This window comes from Eufriesea mexicana, unplaced genomic scaffold (genome assembly GCF_001483705.2).
Source record: "Eufriesea mexicana isolate 0111107269 unplaced genomic scaffold, ASM148370v2 scaffold2888, whole genome shotgun sequence".
Lineage (NCBI taxonomy): Eukaryota > Metazoa > Arthropoda > Insecta > Hymenoptera > Apidae > Eufriesea > Eufriesea mexicana.
In genome coordinates this window covers 44,884-63,561 of record NW_016910972.1, presented here as the reverse complement: position 1 = coordinate 63,561, position 18,678 = coordinate 44,884, and the positions used below count along the sequence as shown (strand labels likewise).

Sequence of the window (18,678 nt, the reverse complement as noted above, 5' to 3'; positions counted from 1 at the left end):
CACGTACAGAGTGCCTCGTTTAAGTCGAACTTCTAAATTTTTGCATTGAAACTTTTCAAACTCCTTTAGGTATATTTCGTCTACGAATAGCGACGAAAATTATTTAGAAATATATAAATGGAGAATAATCGTAAGAGAAATTTAATTTTTCTGTTAATTTTAACAGTATTTATTGGGACGCAGGTAAATTTAGATCGCATAGAGAATTAAATCCAGGCTGAATAGCTGAGAGTGCAGAACGCAGGATATCCTCGATTGTTTGGAATAACCCAAGTCTCGACCCACGGATTAAGAAGCCCCGAGTTACATCCTTCTATTCGCTTAAGTATGCGTGCTGTCACGAATCCAATAATCCGCATTTACGCAAATTTCCACTGTCACCCGTCAGATATTTCCGCAAATTCATCGAGTAAATTGCGAGACAAATCATCGATTAACGACTCAATAGCAGAAGCGACACGATCGTATAATAAATAGAGAATCGCGGGCTACCTCGGCGGAAAATCGTGAAGAACGGTTCCAGGAAGGCTTGGCTGGGAGGTAGGTTAATTAGTTTAGGTCGAAAAGGGGAGTGACTGTCTTGTGCAAACGTTTGGAGGGCAAATATAACGGGCAAAATAAATTTCAGACCAAGGGTCCGTCTATCAAAGGCCAGGTCTCTCATCGGGAATCCTTTTTACCTGAGTCAGTTCGTTCCTGTCCTTCGGACGTGTGACTTGTCCTCGTGGTGGTGAAGCAACCCCTGCCTAGCCGAGGCTACCCACGCGATTCACCCTCAACCTTTCCATCCAATGGCTGGTAAGTCACCGAATTCTCTTCCTTTTTCACTATCGAATCACGCGAAAACTAAGCGAATATCACGCGAATGTTGCCATCGCGAGTCCACGTCGACAGGCGGTCGTTCTTCGACTAAATGTCCCTCGTGTCTAAAACAGAGCATTCGTCGTGGCCGAGAGGAAGAGCTGCTATTTCTAGCTGCTGCGTCGAATAACTAATGCATGAGCCTAATATCCGTGATTCGAGTCGGTATAATCGTTGAATAATTCATCGAAAAACTCGTTTCCAACGACGCATACTTTTCCTGTATTCGGTGTTTAGCCTGCCAACTGGAACGTTGGTCAGCTGATTTTTTCACCTTTCGGCTTCCACGCAATAGAAGAGATAACACCGCGTGTGTACGCATAAAAGGGAAAGTGTTGGTATGACGAAACGGTCTTGGTAAATCTCTCTTGGTAAACCTCTGCATAAATGCTAACATTTTCGAAATCGCGACTAATTTCGCAGAGACTCGACGGCGATTCTTGTTGTGAAAATCTCGTTTCGATGCGAATTCAACATCGCGATTTTCGCTTGTCGCTTATGTAAATGTACGAAAGTTGGAGCCCCAAGGCCGTTTACGATATTGTTTTACTACCGATAACAACGCAATAATTCTTAGCCCGTTTTACCGTCGTCCGTGCTATCGTTGTGGTTACATACTCGACATAACCGTACAGCCTTATCATAATTTTACACGTGCCTCCAGTCTTTCGTCATTGTCACCATTTTCACGTGATACCGAACCTTGGACTCGTCCATTGATTTCGCTAATTCGTGTCGGAATAATAAACACGTGTTTCAACCACTTTGCTGATTTTTCGTCTGAAAAATACCTCATCTCGTTAAAATGAAAATCGGTCTGTGAAGCTCGGCGAAGTTTGTCATTTTCGTATTCCTTATAAGGAAGAAACGAGTTGAAAATTTGTCCCGTCGAGTACCATCAATCGGTAAAATGTGTACATTTTGCGTACCCAGTAGAACATACTCGACTGTGCCCGATTCGTCTGGCCAGTTTGACATTTCGGAACCGGAGGATACGAGTGAGTGAACGACGCTAGGCGACGCTAGGCGTCCTGGCGCGCTGACAAGATCATTCTGTATTCGAGTTGTGGCCAAGTCGCTTAGTAAAACCGCGGCTGTGACCGAGCTACGATCCAACGACACTTGGTCCGTGTCCTTGCGGAAAGATGAACACATTGTCATCCTCGTGTGATATAATTCGCGATAAGATGTCATTGACGCGTTTGTTTGATCACAGAGCGACGTTACGTAAGTTCAGAGACGCGATTCTTGGCCTTGTGCTTTGATCATTTCCATTAAAAACTCCTGGATCGTGAATCGCACGCGACTCGAAGCGAGCTGCTAGCGAAGAAGACGAAGAACAATCGAGGCGAGCTCATGATGCTTCCTCGGAGTTCCTCGTGGAATCGTTCGGGCCTTTCTTTCCAGCGAGTTTATCGATTTCAATCGTTGATCCGGCAGCCAAATATCGAGAGATAAAGCGATCGTTGTCCCCCGGAGCGAGATAAAACGATTCTCCTGGTAAAGCGAAGAAAACTGCTCACGGATTAAACGCGACGACCTCGAACGAGTGCATGATCTCTGATATCAGATAAAAAGTGAATCAGTGTTACTACCGATCAATCATACCTTAGCAATCACACCTCGTTGCGATCACTGCTAATGAAACAATATTTTCCACCAAGAGAAAATCGACCCAATCGATCATACGCGAGTTAACCAATCCGATCAATTCGCCTCGCCTTCTATTTTTATTTGCCACACACTCGCGACACTTGCACCTCTATAGATAATCCGCGAACGCACCCGGTATATTTAGCTGCCAAATGGAGTAAAATCAAGTCGATCTTGGCCCTTTGTGATGGTTCGAGCGCGGACTAGTCCACTCGACGATCTGCCATTGAACTTTGAAGCGGCAAGCAGCCAACTCGCCGAGCGTGACACGATCGATCGTCCGCTCGGAGAACGGGACGGATTTCCGGGATCGGGACAAAGCTGATCGGCGAGGAAGGAAGAGAAGGTACGGGGGAACGAAAAACGTAGGAAAATTGCGGGATTTTCGCGGCAATTACGCGCCGCGACGTCGCAGTCTTGGGCGCGAACAGAAGCGTTTGACGCTCGCTATCTACTCGGCGAGAAACCACGTGCACTCGCGGCGCTCGGTGCCGACCGGTCTGCTCTGAAATCCACGAATCGGAGAAGCGATTCGCGGCTAAATTGGGGGACAAACGGAGACGGCCCGTGATTTTCGGTCGACGATCGTGTTCAGTCGGCGTTGGTCGCTCGTCAGAGGAAACACCAGTGGCGGACACTTGGAGCGCGATCGAAGTTAGAGTGCGTGCGATCGTTGTGCAACCAGCAGCCGATACTCCTCGGCAAGGCAGAGATACACCATCGTGGTGAGTGATTGGCACCGGACTCGGTTCTTTATTTATAAGCAGGCGATCGGTACTCGCGGCATTCCGCTCGCTATCTCGCACGCTTGGCGAACATTCGCGCGTTCCGGCGTCTCTCGAATTCTGAGGTCGAGGCGGATTCAGTGACAGGTGGTAGAACGAGAACGTGGAGCCGACCTCGAGGATCGTTACGTACAACGATCGACGTTGTTGCGATCGTCGAGACACAGTACGCGTTTTTACCGACCTTCGCGAGAACTTTGTACAGTCGATCTCGAGGAACGTCGGACAACGCGTTGTTGGAAATGGAAGCACGAGGCGTGTCTTTCACGAGGAAACCCTCTTTATTTCTCGAGTGACTATCAATCCCTTAGGATATCGGTAATACCAGCTTTTCGCAATTTTCTTGCTCGATAAGTCTGCGTTTCGACCTTAGATCTTTCGTTTTAGATGTACGTCGAGGGAAAGTTGATCGATGAGATACGATTCGAGGCAATTTGCGTTGTTACTCTTTCCTTTTTGTCTATCCGGGAACGAAATCGAAGTCGAGGTCGTCTAAAGTCGGAATAGGCAAACAATTTTTATGGAGGAACTCGTTCAGTTCGTTTACAGATATACGGCCCCTTCGTCGTTTGTCAACCACCGCTGCCTATGTCTAAGGCCTCGGCATCGGTAATATTTTAAGATGATTAATATAACGGTACGTCGTTAACTTTGTCATTGACGTGGCCGAGCTTCGCATCGATCGTGGTTTCGGTAGCTTGCAGGTTAATAGAAACTACACGCTCGGCCAAGTGTTAAAACACGGGTACGAAGTTTCTGATCGGCAGAATTTCCGCTGTAACTGGATGTTGAATAAACGAAAAGAGGCAAAGTATATCTGGCGAATAATTCTCGGACGGTTCTACTTTCTCCGCGAATGCTGTGAAACACAGCGTTGAAAATTACGCGAAAGGTAATTTAATTTTCCTAGCTTCTCCTTGCTTTAATGCCGCGAATTCTCGACGACTTATCAAATCGCGCGAAGAAGAAACGCTACGCAGCACGGTGAGCGCGTCGTTAGCAATGCAAGATTTGCATTAGTTATGATAATTAAAGCATATGTAAATAGAGCCGTCGAAATAATAAAATGATGGGTATTAAAAGACACTCGGCGAAGTGGTAGCGGAGCGATACCTTCGAGTCATTATCATTTTTCTAATACAGCTACAACTTGTTACGTAACCACTTCGGAAGTGCCACCTTTCCAATGCTCTTGCACACTCTAGCCAAATGACGTCAAATATTTTTTATATGTTAGACGCGAGGCTCTATTAGTGCAAAATGCGCGGTATTTTTCAAGGTATCTCTCGCGGACTTCTCGCGGAATTTTTCGCTGACTCGCGACAAGAAGCCTGTACGCGTGTCCAAATGGGACAATAACGTGCGTGCCGACGAGATCCAATTGTCGGTCGAGATATTCCCCGATTCGTTAAAGCGTTTATTCCGCGCATCGTCAGCGGTGAAACGATTATAGCTTATGTCACCAGAGGATAGAGACACCTTCGGGCTTGCCTATTGTTCAGCGTTCACCTCGATCTGTGAGTCGTAAATAGCCATTTTACGGGACACCTTTGCACCGGCGTCTCTCGCGATCGACACCATCGATCCATCGCCGATTCGCGATCGCGTCAAGATTCATCATCGAAGGATCGAAATGGCTCGGAGAGAAATAATTTTCTGGGACGGAGGTGATCGGCAGGGAAGTTTCGTTCAACATAAAAATTAACGAGCTAGAAAATAGCGACGACGAGGCATTTTTAACCTCGGTCCGATAGAGGACCATACCGGAAGATTAGCCGTTGACGAAGGCCCCGACGCCTCGCGTCTTCCTCGAGGACGCCGCTCAACGATCCAGAAAATGAACAAGCATGGTCGTTGAGGAAAAGCGATATAAACGAGACGGATAATAGAAAAGAACGGAGTATTTTTCAACGGCGAGGCTACGAATCGGATGAGGCCGTAATTGCTGGAACCATTTGTCTTTCTTTCCTTTTTTTCTGCTCGATAGCCGCACGATATCGACGTCGCTTGTCACGTTACCCTTAAAACAACCAGATAACGGGACGGAGTGAAATTGGACGAAAGTGCCGGCGAAACGTGAACATCGTCTGACAAACGGAAAATGTTCGCCGTTTGGATGGTGCTCGCCACCCTTCTGGCGTTCTCCAATGGGGTCCTTGGCAGTCCTGCTGTCAGGCCAACCGACGAGCTCACCATCAGGATCGTCCACACCAACGATATGCACTCGAGGTACGTATTTGTCTCCTGTATTCTCCTCTTCCTGCTCCGAGCGAAAGAATCTCCGCCAAGGGGAATATTTTAGCTATCGCGATCGATCACGATCTTCCTCGCGAGTATCGGCGAGCTTATCTTCGAACTTTTATCGCGATCAGTTGGATTCTCGATCCAAACAATGATGAGCACGCGTGTAAATTTCGCGATCGAAAGAGATAGAAGGATTCCACGAGAATCTCGAAACTCGGAAGCATCGATCCAGCAGGTGTAATCGATTCGAATCGATAATGTTATTCAGTTTCTTCGCTTACGTTTCTAGCGGTGTTCTAATGGATCCTGAAATTTCGAGTAATTCTCGCGACTCCTGCTCGCGATCACCTGCTTTGTATGGCAATATTGACTGTAGATCTCCGATAATTCGCAATAACGAGCGACTTCCATTTGCAAAATATTTAACCAACTGAAAAAATTCACCGCTCGTTCGGTTATTTCCTCAATTGCCACGATGTTTATCGCTGGCTGGCCTCCTGCACGTGCTTCGCTGCACGTTATTCGATTAAATATTTAATCGGTTAAAATATCGATGCCACGCGATCAGCCGCTCGTACAGTATTAATTGCAAACAATCAAACGATAATTAACACTCGGCTGGACGATTTAAACATTAATTTCTTGCAGACGGCCGTGACCGACGAACGATTTCGCATACAACAACGGATATCTTGAATATCCCACGAATAAACGTATTTCCTTGTAGAATCCGCGCGTTTTCAATTACAGAATGCAATTACAGAACTATGCGTCGAATGTCGGGCTCTAAATTATTTATCGATTCACCGACGAGCACGTTTATCGAGATTGAAGGGGGCATTAAAGCAGGTTTTTTCAATCATTTTCTGCAATTTATGAAGAAAAAAATGACTCGATGGATAGGCAGGAGCATGGGAAAAATGCGATGCAAGATGTACAATTGCGAGGTTCTGTAGCATTCGTGGGAATTTTTCCACCTATCCGAGGTAGAAATCTCAGAAATAGCAGAGCAAATGTCCCACAGGTTCGAACAGACGTCGAAATTATCGAGTCCTTGCTCGCAGAAGGAAGCAGCGGAAAAGAAATGCTATGGAGGATTTGCCAGATTGGCGACTCTGATCCGGGAAGCCCGTAAATCGCCGATTCCTTGCCTCTTCCTCAACGCTGGCGACACATACCAAGGATCTATATGGTACAATGTCTTCAAATGGACGGTGGTGGCCAAATTCATGAACATTCTTGCACCGAACGTGACGGTAAGCAATGAAACAACTGCAATCGTTATCCTTCCATTAGCCAAAATTACTCGATCTCTTTTCTTTCCTCTTTTTACACCGACCTCGAGTGACAGGACTCTACGTAACGTCATTTTCAGCGATCTGTACAGTGATCTGATTCGAGGAACGGTTAATTCGAATCGAAGAGAGTATCGAGTGATTAACTGCTGCATTCGGTATCGCGGAAGACATAAATTTAAATCGAGGAAATCGATTTTCGGTTCAGCTAAAAACGACTAAAAACGGCTGTACCAAGAACCACGATGAATTTCGATATCTGAATTTGATAGTTTGACAGATTCGTTTTCTCTTTTTCATTTACAACAATCGCAGAGTTTAGGGAACCATGAGTTTGACAATGGCGTGGACGGCTTGATACCCTTCATCCAGAACAGCACGTACCCCATAGTGACTTGCAATCTGGACCTGAGCAAACAAGAAAACCTAGCCGCAACGAAGCTATTAAATAGCACCGTCCTAAACGTAAATGACGTAAAGATAGGTGTAATAGGCTACCTGACATCGGAGACCAAGATAATCTCCACGGCGGAGAACGTAATCTTCCTGGACGAGGTGGAGAGCATTCGTAAAGAGGTGAAAAAGCTGAAAGAACAGGGCGTAAACATATTTATCGCTTTGGGTCATTCTGGCTTCGAGGTGGACAAAAAGATCGCTAGAGAAGTGGAAGATATAGACATAGTGATTGGTGGACACACAAACACCTTCCTTTATAACGGGAAACAACCGGACGAAGAGACACCAGAGGGCCTCTATCCAACGGAAGTAAAGCAAAAGAGCGGAAGGAAGGTCTACGTAGTGCAAGCTTACGCTTACACCAAGTATCTTGGTAATTTGACGGTGACCTTCGACCGTGAGGGAGAAGTGAATCATATCAATGGTAATCCTATACTCGTGGACAGCAGTATCGAAGAGGTAGAGTATGGTTAAAAATTCAGTAACATCCGTAGTAATTGCATCGCTATGATTAGCGCTAAGAAAAATCAGAACGAATAAGGAAAGTTGTAATAGAAAATATCGACCATGTTCCTCTAAACGTGTCACGATACTTAACTGAATGTTAGGCTATCAAAGATCTATCTGATAATGATATAGCGAGATTAATTAATTAACAAATCGTATTAACTGCAATTTATCGTTGCTTAAATATCATAAAGTAATATGAGCGCAATTCACTGACGTACAAAAATTAATCCTGTAAAGTTTCGGTAATGTGTAACAATCGACAAATAACAAATTGTATTGATCGAATTAATATATAATTCTTTCTTTCTATTTCGTAATAGGCAGAAGATATTTTGAACGAATTAAAAGAGATGAGAGGAGCTATCGATAATATTAGCCTATCGATCGTTGGAAAAACTCGGGTTCTGCTCGAAGGAGACAGTAAAATTTGTAGACGAAAGGAATGTAACTTGGGCAATTTAATTACGGACGCTATGATTGATTATAATGCTGGTGAATATGCAAACGAAAATAGTTGGACAGATGCTGCAATAGCTTTCCAGAATGGTGGCAGTATTAGAAGTTCTATCACAAGAGCTAATGAAGATAAAGTTACTATGGAAGATGTTCTTAGCGTGCTACCTTTTCAAAATACAATCGTAAAAGTTTCAATGACTGGTGAGATGATCTTATCTGTATTAGAATGGAGCGTTTACAATCTGGACATGAATCATACCGATAATCTCTTTGGAGCATTTGTGCAATTCTCTGGACTGCAGGTATAAAATGTCTATAAATATTAAGCAATGAAAGTGAAAATATATAAAAATGTTTAAATAAAAGTGAAGATTTCTACCTTTTATATTTTTATTTTTAAAACATATTTATGATCACTACACAAAAGTGATAAAGTTAGTCTTTACGAAGTAATACTTCGCTTTTTATAATATATAGTTCATTATTTTATCGTACTTAAATTTTTAGGTCGTATATGACTTATCCCGACCAAAAAATTCAAGAGTAGTCTCGGTAGAAGTATTGTGTTCGTTTTGCAATGTTCCGACATACAGCAAACTACAAAACAACCAAACTTATAATGTACTCCTACCTGATTTCATGCAGAGTGGTGGTGACGGATATTCTATGTTGAAGGACCTCAAAACAGAGTCCCTTGGTACCTTTATATAAATTTTGTTTGACACAATTATTTAAATGTATCATTTGTTATATCACATGGCGTATAATATTCAATAAATGGTATAAAGAAGCACTTCTTTTACAGGTATCTCTACAACAGATACATTACTGGAATATTTAAAGAAGCATAGCCCTGTACATCCTGCTGTTGAATGGAGAATTACCTATGTACAGGATCAAACGCAAAATAATGCGCCTAACAGTATATATCGATCTGTCGAATTAGCAATTTTTCTACCAATAATCAGTTGGTTACTAACAAGATAGATCTTACCATATTGAACATATTTTAAGAAACTGACATTCAGTATTTTGAAACTTCCTAATTTATATTGATTTTTTCATGCACATACTACCTTCTTCACTACCTCAAATGTATACTACAAACTGTATACTTTGACGCTAGGTAAAAGTACTATTGGAATACCTAATTAATCGATACCAATGAAAATATTGAAATTGATATTTTAATTATTACCGGCTATTAAAGATTATTACATTTATATCATTTCGCCGATATTTTATTCCTTAGACCTCAGTTTATTCATATTTAACAAAGACCATACAATAAATGTACATCACAAAATTCAAACGTTTCAAACATTACATTTATACATATACGATTACATTACACACGATTAATCCCGGAACGACACCACTGGATTTATTGACACTCGTGCCCATTTACAAAGTCGATAGCTATCATATATAACATCAAACAATAAAATTGTTTTATAAAAAACTAGTACTACTACTATAAGAAACTACTAAATATTAGGAATTTCAAATCGATTTCCATTCAGATCGTACACACGTTTCAAAGTTTCTATCACATTATTCATTTCTTCGCAAGGCATCGGGACTAAATCATATAATACTTTAACCATAGTTAACAAATTGTCTATTATGTGTTTATCCACTATGCTTGTATGTCAAGCCCTGGAACATACGAAAATGTGTATATAGTATATGCACTTACAATAATGTAATTATTTTAAATATATATATATATATTCATATAATTACATCGGAAATCAAACTCTTCAGATCAACATATGTGTTGAATTTTCTTAATGTATGAGAAATCTTCTTTATATCTTCATTCTTTTTAACCAATTGCTAGAAAAGAAGTAAGTATTACAAAGAATTATCTCTTAAGATATTCTTATTTACCAAATAACTTACTCTGTAGGATTTTAAATATAAATATCATATTTACAACATATTTTAACATAATGACAAAATTGTGATCATAAATATATAAAAAACTATTGAGTGTCTGCCTTTATAATACTATTTATTCATACTGAAAACGATCACAAAGAGTTTTATTGATTTCCCCAAAAGCTCTACCTAAGCACCAATACTTTACCACCACGGCATTGCTCAAATTAATAAATATCATATTTACAACATATTTTAACATAATGACAAAATTGTGATCATAAATATATAAAATACTATTGAGTGTCTGCCTTTATAATACTATTTATTCATAATCAAAACGATCACAAAGAGTTTTAATTCTTGCTGTCTTATGGCTTTTGATGTAATTGCATAATGTTGACCATAATTATCAAATAACTGTAAAACAGAAAAAACAGAATTCTTTATCATTGATATCACACAATAATATTCCGTTTAAAAACAAATGCTCACATACATACTTGTTCACCCGTTTTAATAGGATACATAGTATAAATAATTATACAGTTAGATTTTGAATGTTATATGTACATATGTTTGTACGCTCCCTTTTAGTTACGATTGAATATATCTTAAATTAGTTCCGATATCTTGTTATTAAAAATACTAATTATATGAATACTGCAATATAACAAATGTTTTAAAAAATATACTTCTCATAAAAATTAATCATCGCTTAATCAACACGTATAAATAAATAATAAAAATATATTTATATCAAAATTGTTTAATAAGTATATATATATAATGATTTTTCCAAATATTCGAAAATAAAGAAGATAAATAGAAACTGTAATGGTGAATTTAAAAAGTCAAGAAAATATTTTGTATCGTATCAAGCAATTTTATATAATAATTCTCAAATTGAGATATAAAGAATTCAACTTTTCTTATGCCATAAATTATCTGTCTCTTGAGATTAAAATGTTGGCATCCCTAGTTTTCAACACTATTAAGTTAGTCGACGTTAAAACTAGAAAGAACAATTCGTATTTATTACTTTGAATTACAAATTTATAAGAAAAAAATATATTTGTAATAATAACATACACTATGTACATTACTAGGTATCAACTGCTGGTGCCTCATTATAAGACCACCAACAAATATGACATCAATATTTTTTATTAACACAGATAAATTTTTGCTTAATGGACTCCCAAACATATTAGTACATGTTGCAATGAAATATAAAATAAAGCTTGCATCTAATGATCTTCTAAAAAGATCATGTACTGAACGTTCATCAGTGTGAGTCACAAGACTTAATATACTTCTATATTTATTACTAGAATAAATTCCATCTTTTGTAAAACCTTTTATACGAGGATCTAAAGAGAAATAAATAATAAATTAATATTACTGTTGATTTTATCACAAAAATTGGTGTACCTACGTACTGTCACAACTATCAACTTCTATTAACTCTTCTCTTAGTTCTTGCATACTTTTAGCATCTCTTACAGCTTGAATTGCAAGCCTCAGACTCAGTAGGTCTAATTTACTAAAATTCATTTTTGACATAGAAGGAAATACTGCACATTCAACATCATGATACTTTTCCCATTCCATGGACTTGCATTTCTCTGAACAATACATAGCATACGTACAATTCTCACAAGGTATATTAGCCCAAGATACCTCTAAGCAATTTGAGCAATGTGTAAGCAAGTTAGCAGGAGATAAAAGCATCCAATAAAGCTTTTCTTTTGCAATTATTTCACCAGGACATATTTCTCTGGTAGCCACAATATGTCTACCATATTCTGTATTATATTTTATAGCTACAGCATCAGAAGCACAAGGAATTTCAACATTATATGTTATTATTTTTGGATGTTGTAATTGTGTCATAATGTTTTCCTTTTTAACCTCTTGATATACTGACACATTCTTTGCAGAATTTAATTTGATATCTAATTTTTTTTTAATCTCATTATCTAAAGACAGATTTTCCAAACAACTTTGTACTTCTTTTATAACATCTTCCATGTGAGGATCTTTCATCATAGTTAAGCACTCAACTTTTCTAACATAAAGTTTAGCACATATATTCTTTAGAAGTAGATGTGACATTGTTAATGCTCTATCTATGTCTTGGACGCATAATTCATATTTATGCAATTTTATTAAAACAGCAGACCTATTGGCATATGCAATAGCAAGCTGTTGTGATGGATAAGGAGCATAAGCTATACTTTTAGTATATAATTTCAGTGCTTCTATACAAGTATGACTTTCTAACGATGTTGAAACAAATAGTTTGTTACCTTGGTCTCTGAATCTTTCAGATTGCTTCGCATTCTTTATATCTCCACATGGTTTAGGAATAATATTATATTCTAACATAACATTAAGGGTAAATACTATACGTTCTTCATCTGTACATAATGTTTTATATTCATTAATCAAATCTCGAACTTTATTTACTGCTCTTAGTTTTACATTTAATGAGTCTAATACCTCCTCCATCTTCTTTTTTCCTACAATATGATGTATGTATAACTACAAATACGTTTGTTTAGGATATATCTCTCCTTATTGATTGTTTGTTGGATACTCTGCATAAAATGTATCTATAGTTAGTGGTATGTACCACAAACATTATTCCCTATACTCCGCATTTCGCACGATGTCTCATTAAGAATTAAGGAAAACGCTCTGTGCGTCTTTCAAGCGTAAATTTCGCTACTCTAATAGTAGCTATATTTAAGGTAAAAATAGTAACAATGTGAAAGTTTGGTTTCGATATAAACTTGATATACTCTTCTATCAATCTCCCAAGTCTCCACCTTTCATTTCCCGCCTATTTTTTAAATGCTTGTATGTCAAGCCCTCGGACATACGAAAATGTATATATAGTATATGCACTTACAATAATGTAATTATTTTAAATATATATATATATATTCATATAGTTACATCGGAAATCAAACTCTTCAGACTAAGATTTCCCCAAAAGCTCTACCTAAGCACCAATACTTTACCACCACGGCATTGCTCAAATTAATAAATATCATATTTACAACATATTTTAACATAATGACAAAATTGTGATCATAAATATATAAAATACTATTGAGTGTCTGCCTTTATAATACTATTTATTCATAATCAAAACGATCACAAAGAGTTTTAATTAAATCAGTGACTCCTTGTTAGCACTTGAAATGAAACTTAAAACAATTTAGCAGTGGCTATGTAGATTAGTTTATTAACTATTGATATAGTTATAAAGATTCGTGAAATAAATATCACGAAATTTAAATTTGTCATTTCAATCTTTACATTTCAAAACATGGAGTACAACTTCCTAGCGTAGCAGGCTTGCTTTGCGACAATGTGATATGTACATATGTTTGTACGCTCCCTTTTAGTTACGATTGAATATATCTTAAATTAGTTCCGATATCTTGTTATTAAAAATACTAATTATATGAATACTGCAATATAACAAATGTTTTAAAAAATATACTTCTCATAAAAATTAATCATCGCTTAATCAACACGTATAAATTAATAATAAAAATACATTTATATCAAAATTGTTTAATAAGTATATATATATCATGATTTTTCCAAATATTCGAAAATAAAGAAGATAAATAGAAACTGTAATGGTGAATTTAAAAAGTCAAGAAAATATTTTGTATCGTATCAAGCAATTTTATATAATAATTCTCAAATTGAGATATAAAGAATTCAACTTTTCTTATGCCATAAATTATCTGTCTCTTGAGATTAAAATGTTGGCATCCCTAGTTTTCAACACTATTAAGTTAGTCGACGCAGTTGAAGTAAATTAACAAAAATTTACTTTTATGTTTACTAACGTTTGCTTTCAAATTATTAGATAAGATAATAAATTATGTCAACAATTGACATTAATGAAGTAAAATATTAAAAATAGAGTGTAGATAAATGTATATAATTTTAGTCAAAATGTATAACTGTGCATTGTCTTTATTGAACTAGGAATTTTTTTTTAAGAAGGTATCACTGATGAGAATAATTCTTACCTTCGGTTAATATCTGTCTCATTCATAGCATTATGCTACACCAGTGTCCGTTTTGCGATTATGGATTGATGTAAGAGTCCTGTTTTAGAAAAGAGAAAGTTTTACTAAGATATTAATTATTTCTCCTATTAACACTGTTATTAGAATTTCCTTCTGGTTCCTTGAAGGTAAGAAAGTATGTATAACTGTGCATTGTCTTTATTGAACTAGGAATTTTTTTTTAAGAAGGTATCACTGATGATAATAATTCTTACCTTCGGTTTATATCTGTCTCATTCATAGCATTATGCTACACCAGTTTCCGTTTTGCGATTATGGGTTGATGTAAGAGTCCTGTTTCAGAGAGAAGATAGTTTTACTAAGATATTAATTATTTTTCCTATTAACACTGTTATTAGAATTTCCTTCTGGTTCCTTGAAGGTAAGAAATCACATTTTCAATAATATATGATTTATGAAAAAAAATAGTGACATCGATAATCAATAATAAGTTGAATAAAATGGAAACATACCGATTATAAACCAGCTTTATATGCGTATCTTTCTTTTTCGCATGTTTTTAATAAAATTATATATATGTACACACACGTACACACACACACGGATATATATACATATGTATACATGTATATATATGTATATATATAAATCAAAAAAATTGTTTGAAGGTTAACTTATTTTCTTCATTTTTTCAATAAATTTTAAAATGGAAAAATATCTACTTAGTATTATTTTGTGAATGTGCAAATAGCTATTAAGGAAAATCCGTATAACAGAGTTTATATTCAGTTTCGCATTTTTATTAAGTGTTAATTTATATTGCAAAATAAAATTATATACATAAAATTAGAAAAGTTTATTCTATTCAATGAATATTCGCGAATTATAATAATAAAATTCCAATGTTTCACAGAAACAAGGCCTATAAATCTTCCTTGTAGACCCATCAATTTATAAATAATTACTAATTTTACTTTTTAACTTTATTTAATTCATATATAATAAACATAGTAAATAGTATTAAATCCAGATTTATTCACGTAGAATGGTATTTATTTCATAATAAAATATATTAATATTAATTCTATTGGATTCATGTATGAAATAATATATTTCAGGTGTTTGTTTTAATAAATGGACAAACATATTAACTTATAATGGAAGGTCCATTGGAAATAAAAGATTCTGCTACAGGTGCAGAAGAACCTATTAAATCAGAAGCACCTGTACAGAATCCAGATAGTAGTGATCGGAGTGATGGTGCAGTGTCACCTCCACCAAATTGTAGTATTTGCTTAGGCAAATTAGTGAATACATCATTCACTGATAGTTGCCTCCATCAATTTTGTTTCACCTGCCTGCTTCAATGGTCTAAAATAAAAACAGAGTGTCCATTATGTAAACAGACATTCAAGTCAATCATACACAATGTTAGGTCAGAAGAAGATTATGATCAATATCATATACCCAGAGAATTGGCTACTTTGGACCTTAATTTTGAATTGGGTCATACTATGGATGTTGGCACTCATCGTTTTCATTATAGGTATTGTACTAACTTTAATATTAAATTAATACTTAATAGTTAACATCTAGCAATTTTGTAAATAAATAATTGTGTCCATTATAGAACAACTATGACAGGACATCATAGACGTTCACATGAAATAGTGCTTAATCCAGAACAGGTTGCAAGAAGAGAACAATTGCCAAGTATAGCACCACAAGTCCCAATGGGAGAGCGCTTACGTAGACGTGCAAATTCAGCTGATTATCGTCGTACAATTTATAGGCTCGGAATTTGGGCTACTGCATTACCAGATGTTTTTGGCCGTTTTCGCGAATGTAGCGCCGACTTTTATAGGTAAATTACTATTCATATATTTCTCATATAAAAAATGAATGCATTAAAATCAGTCATAGCATATGATTATTTTGTATATAGGAGAGAACCAAGAGAATTAAATCGGCTTATACCATGGCTAAATAGAGAATTGCAAGTATTACTTAATAACAATGCTCCGCATGTCGCATATGTATTAGGAGTTATATTGGATGCTCTTAGCCAGTATGATATCAGAAGTGCGGAATTTCGAAATATAATACGCGCTCATTTCGGCACACTTACAGATCACTTTGTACATGAATTACTTAATTATGCGCGAACTAATTTCGATTTAGTTGGCTATGATCAATCTGTAACTTATTTACCACAAGGTATGTCATTCAATCTTGTTATTCTTATATCATGCTTAATATATTCTCTTTATAAAACTAGTAATATTTATTATAGGGTTGTCAAATGAATATGTATCAAACGTTTTATCACCTGCATCTAGCAGTAGTAGTACTAGTTCTGATGATTCAGATGTTCGAGTGCTAGATGAAGCAATCGATCTTAGAATGAACACGGAAATACCAAGTGTAGGGCCACACACACTCAGCATGCCTGGTAATATTTTTTATTCCTTTTTCTTTCGTTATTTTATATTAAAATTTTAATACATATTTTTATGAGTAGGACCTAGTACTGTAGGACAGGCGTTTCAGTTGGAAATTTCATATAATGTACCAGATGTATTGACTATTTCTTCTGATTCCTCCTCATCAGATAACGATTGTGAAGTAATCGGTTATGTGAAACCTCGACATGAAAGAACACCAGAAATCATAGAATTAGTTTCATCTGATTCTGAAGAAATAAATATTTCGCATGTATCAAATGATAACACTCAGTAAGTAAAACCTCTTTATTTTGAAATGCTTAATATTATAATATTATTGCAATAGGATCTGTAAATAATTTAATATCATTATTAGAACTGCAGCGTCTGTTTTGTATGAAGATATTGCCCAACCTAGTACATCTCATAGTATTAAGAAACGAGGATTAACATCTTCATCTAGTTCATCTAATTCGGATTCAGATAGCGATTATACTTTTCGCAGAAGTAGAAAATATCAAAGTCGTACTAGAAAACGTATAAGAAGAAATACAACTAGTAAAAGACGTAATCGTTCGGTAGAAACAAGAGTCCGTAATCGAACAAGTAGGAATTTATCCAGTTCTGGGGAAAGTGACATTAGAAAAAAAGGTCCCAAAAGAAATACTCAACGAAAGAGGAGATTAAGTAGTAGTAGTGACAGTAGTTCACATGAGATTGAATCAAAACCGACGGATGAACAAAAATCGAGAACTTCACAGTATTCTGGAAAGGGTACTGTCCGTGTTCGTAAAGATTTAATTAAGAAAGAAACTCGGTATTCGGATGAGGAATCATTCAGTAGTAATTATACCACTGAATCTGATGAATTTATTAAAAATGTAAAATCTCGTATGTTACCAAAATTAAAAAGGAAATACACCACTGGTCCAAGTGATTTTGTTACAGCCAAGAGTGAAAGAATAATTAGAACTAGAGGTAAAGCTAGACAAGCACCAGATATAAAAGAATCTCACCGAAAAGAATCAAGATACAAGAATGACCGACAATCTATATCTAGAAGCAGTAGTGTATCTTCTTATGCATCTCAAAAAGAAAAAAGAGATAGTTCTAGACGACGAGAATCTCAACGAGATATGAGCGACGACGATGGAAATTGGATAACTAGAGATGTGTCAAGAAAAGATCGTGAATTCAAATCCAAAACGAGAGAAGACATTTTAAGCAGCTCAGATTACGATGATGATTTTAGATCACATAGTCAGTGTAGTAATTATTCGAGTAAATCATATACACACAAAAAGAAATCGAAGCATAAAGATAGGCATAAAAGTAAAAGGAGGAAACGGTCTAGCAGTAGAACACATAGTTCGAATCGACCACGATTAACTCGACGGCATCCTGCTTAAAATTGAATTGCAACATTAAAACATTCCGATTTAAAAATTATTCAATTAGAAAACTGATAAATGTGTTTAACTCCTACGAAATTTGCAAGGAGTCATAGAAGATCTCAGGGTTACACCAAATCAAAATCAATGAATTCCGAATGATAATACCATTTAATTGAAAATTTATGATAATTTATCTTAAATAATCGTTTGCGCATAAAACAACGAGAAAGCATGATAAATTTGCATTCATTTTGGTGATTAATCAATACTTCTTTACAAATATGAAGAAATGGATGCAATAATTCTAAGTAGAAACATTGTTTCATTTAAAATATTGTTTCATTCCTTTATTTTCTAAATAAAAATGGCTTCCACATGTGTTATAAAATATATGGGAACTATGTATAAAAGTACTGACGCAGAGTAATAGATTTTATTTATAATTTTTTCTACTGTATAAATTGATCATATAAAAAAGGTAACCAAATTCAATGTTAACTTTTATGTTCAATTTCGTATAATATATAAAAGATATATATGTGTATAGATATATTCTATACATATATATCACCATTACCTTTGTCAAGGTACAACAAACTTTATTATATTTCCTTACGATTTTGATTCCCAAAGAA

The 18,678-nt window shown here is 36.2% G+C and overlaps 3 protein-coding genes across 5 annotated transcripts; 2 read left to right on the top strand and 1 right to left on the bottom strand.

The window, feature by feature from the left end:
* The first annotated feature begins 721 nt into the window (after positions 1–721).
* Positions 722–9,361, top strand: LOC108550648 (protein 5NUC). Of its 3 annotated transcripts, none has more exons than XM_017904425.1 (7): positions 722–798; positions 5,287–5,528; positions 6,568–6,799; positions 7,154–7,753; positions 8,125–8,562; positions 8,768–8,957; positions 9,066–9,361. In XM_017904425.1, exons 2-7 carry the CDS (start codon positions 5,401–5,403, stop codon positions 9,245–9,247), a joined length of 1,770 nt encoding a protein of 589 aa, XP_017759914.1. In that variant the 5' UTR covers positions 722–798; positions 5,287–5,400; the 3' UTR covers positions 9,248–9,361. The 3 variants fall into 3 exon arrangements, with proteins under 3 accessions (XP_017759914.1, XP_017759916.1, XP_017759915.1); XM_017904427.1 differs by lacking the exon at positions 722–798 and adding an exon at positions 1,952–2,860; XM_017904426.1 differs by lacking the exon at positions 722–798 and adding an exon at positions 1,952–3,239.
* On the bottom strand, positions 9,324–13,163 carry LOC108550594 (SET and MYND domain-containing protein 4). The gene is made up of 6 exons (XM_017904359.1): positions 13,109–13,163; positions 11,587–13,021; positions 11,233–11,517; positions 10,648–10,706; positions 10,467–10,564; positions 9,324–9,904 (listed from the first exon to the last, which is right to left on the bottom strand). The coding sequence occupies exons 2-6, from the start codon at positions 12,656–12,658 to the stop codon at positions 9,748–9,750; spliced, it is 1,671 nt and encodes a 556-aa protein (XP_017759848.1). The 5' UTR covers positions 12,659–13,021; positions 13,109–13,163; the 3' UTR covers positions 9,324–9,747.
* Positions 13,164–14,493: 1,330 nt separating this feature from the next.
* On the top strand, positions 14,494–18,198 carry LOC108550647 (E3 ubiquitin-protein ligase Topors). The gene is made up of 7 exons (XM_017904424.1): positions 14,494–14,626; positions 15,324–15,751; positions 15,836–16,069; positions 16,151–16,422; positions 16,499–16,657; positions 16,727–16,940; positions 17,026–18,198. The coding sequence occupies exons 2-7, from the start codon at positions 15,363–15,365 to the stop codon at positions 18,056–18,058; spliced, it is 2,301 nt and encodes a 766-aa protein (XP_017759913.1). The 5' UTR covers positions 14,494–14,626; positions 15,324–15,362; the 3' UTR covers positions 18,059–18,198.
* Positions 18,199–18,678: the final 480 nt, after the last annotated feature.

What these genes read in the sequence shown, in the direction of transcription:
- LOC108550594 (XM_017904359.1), bottom strand. Translation starts at nt 12,658, where the DNA reads ATGGAGGAGGTATTAGACTCATTAAATGTAAAACTAAGAGCAGTAAAT. An exon ending in AGAAGTTGATAGTTGTGACA is followed by an intron (nt 11,518 to 11,586) that starts GTACGTAGGTAC and finishes ATTTCTCTTTAG; the next exon opens with ATCCTCGTATAAAAGGTTTT. An exon ending in CTATTAAAACGGGTGAACAA is followed by an intron (nt 10,565 to 10,647) that starts GTATGTATGTGA and finishes TCTGTTTTACAG; the next exon opens with TTATTTGATAATTATGGTCA.
- LOC108550648 (XM_017904425.1), top strand. Translation starts at nt 5,401, where the DNA reads ATGTTCGCCGTTTGGATGGTGCTCGCCACCCTTCTGGCGTTCTCCAAT. An exon ending in ACCAACGATATGCACTCGAG is followed by an intron (nt 5,529 to 6,567) that starts GTACGTATTTGT and finishes AATGTCCCACAG; the next exon opens with GTTCGAACAGACGTCGAAAT. An exon ending in CCTCAAAACAGAGTCCCTTG is followed by an intron (nt 8,958 to 9,065) that starts GTACCTTTATAT and finishes CTTCTTTTACAG; the next exon opens with GTATCTCTACAACAGATACA.
- LOC108550647 (XM_017904424.1), top strand. Translation starts at nt 15,363, where the DNA reads ATGGAAGGTCCATTGGAAATAAAAGATTCTGCTACAGGTGCAGAAGAA. An exon ending in ACTCATCGTTTTCATTATAG is followed by an intron (nt 15,752 to 15,835) that starts GTATTGTACTAA and finishes TGTCCATTATAG; the next exon opens with AACAACTATGACAGGACATC. An exon ending in TGTAACTTATTTACCACAAG is followed by an intron (nt 16,423 to 16,498) that starts GTATGTCATTCA and finishes TATTTATTATAG; the next exon opens with GGTTGTCAAATGAATATGTA.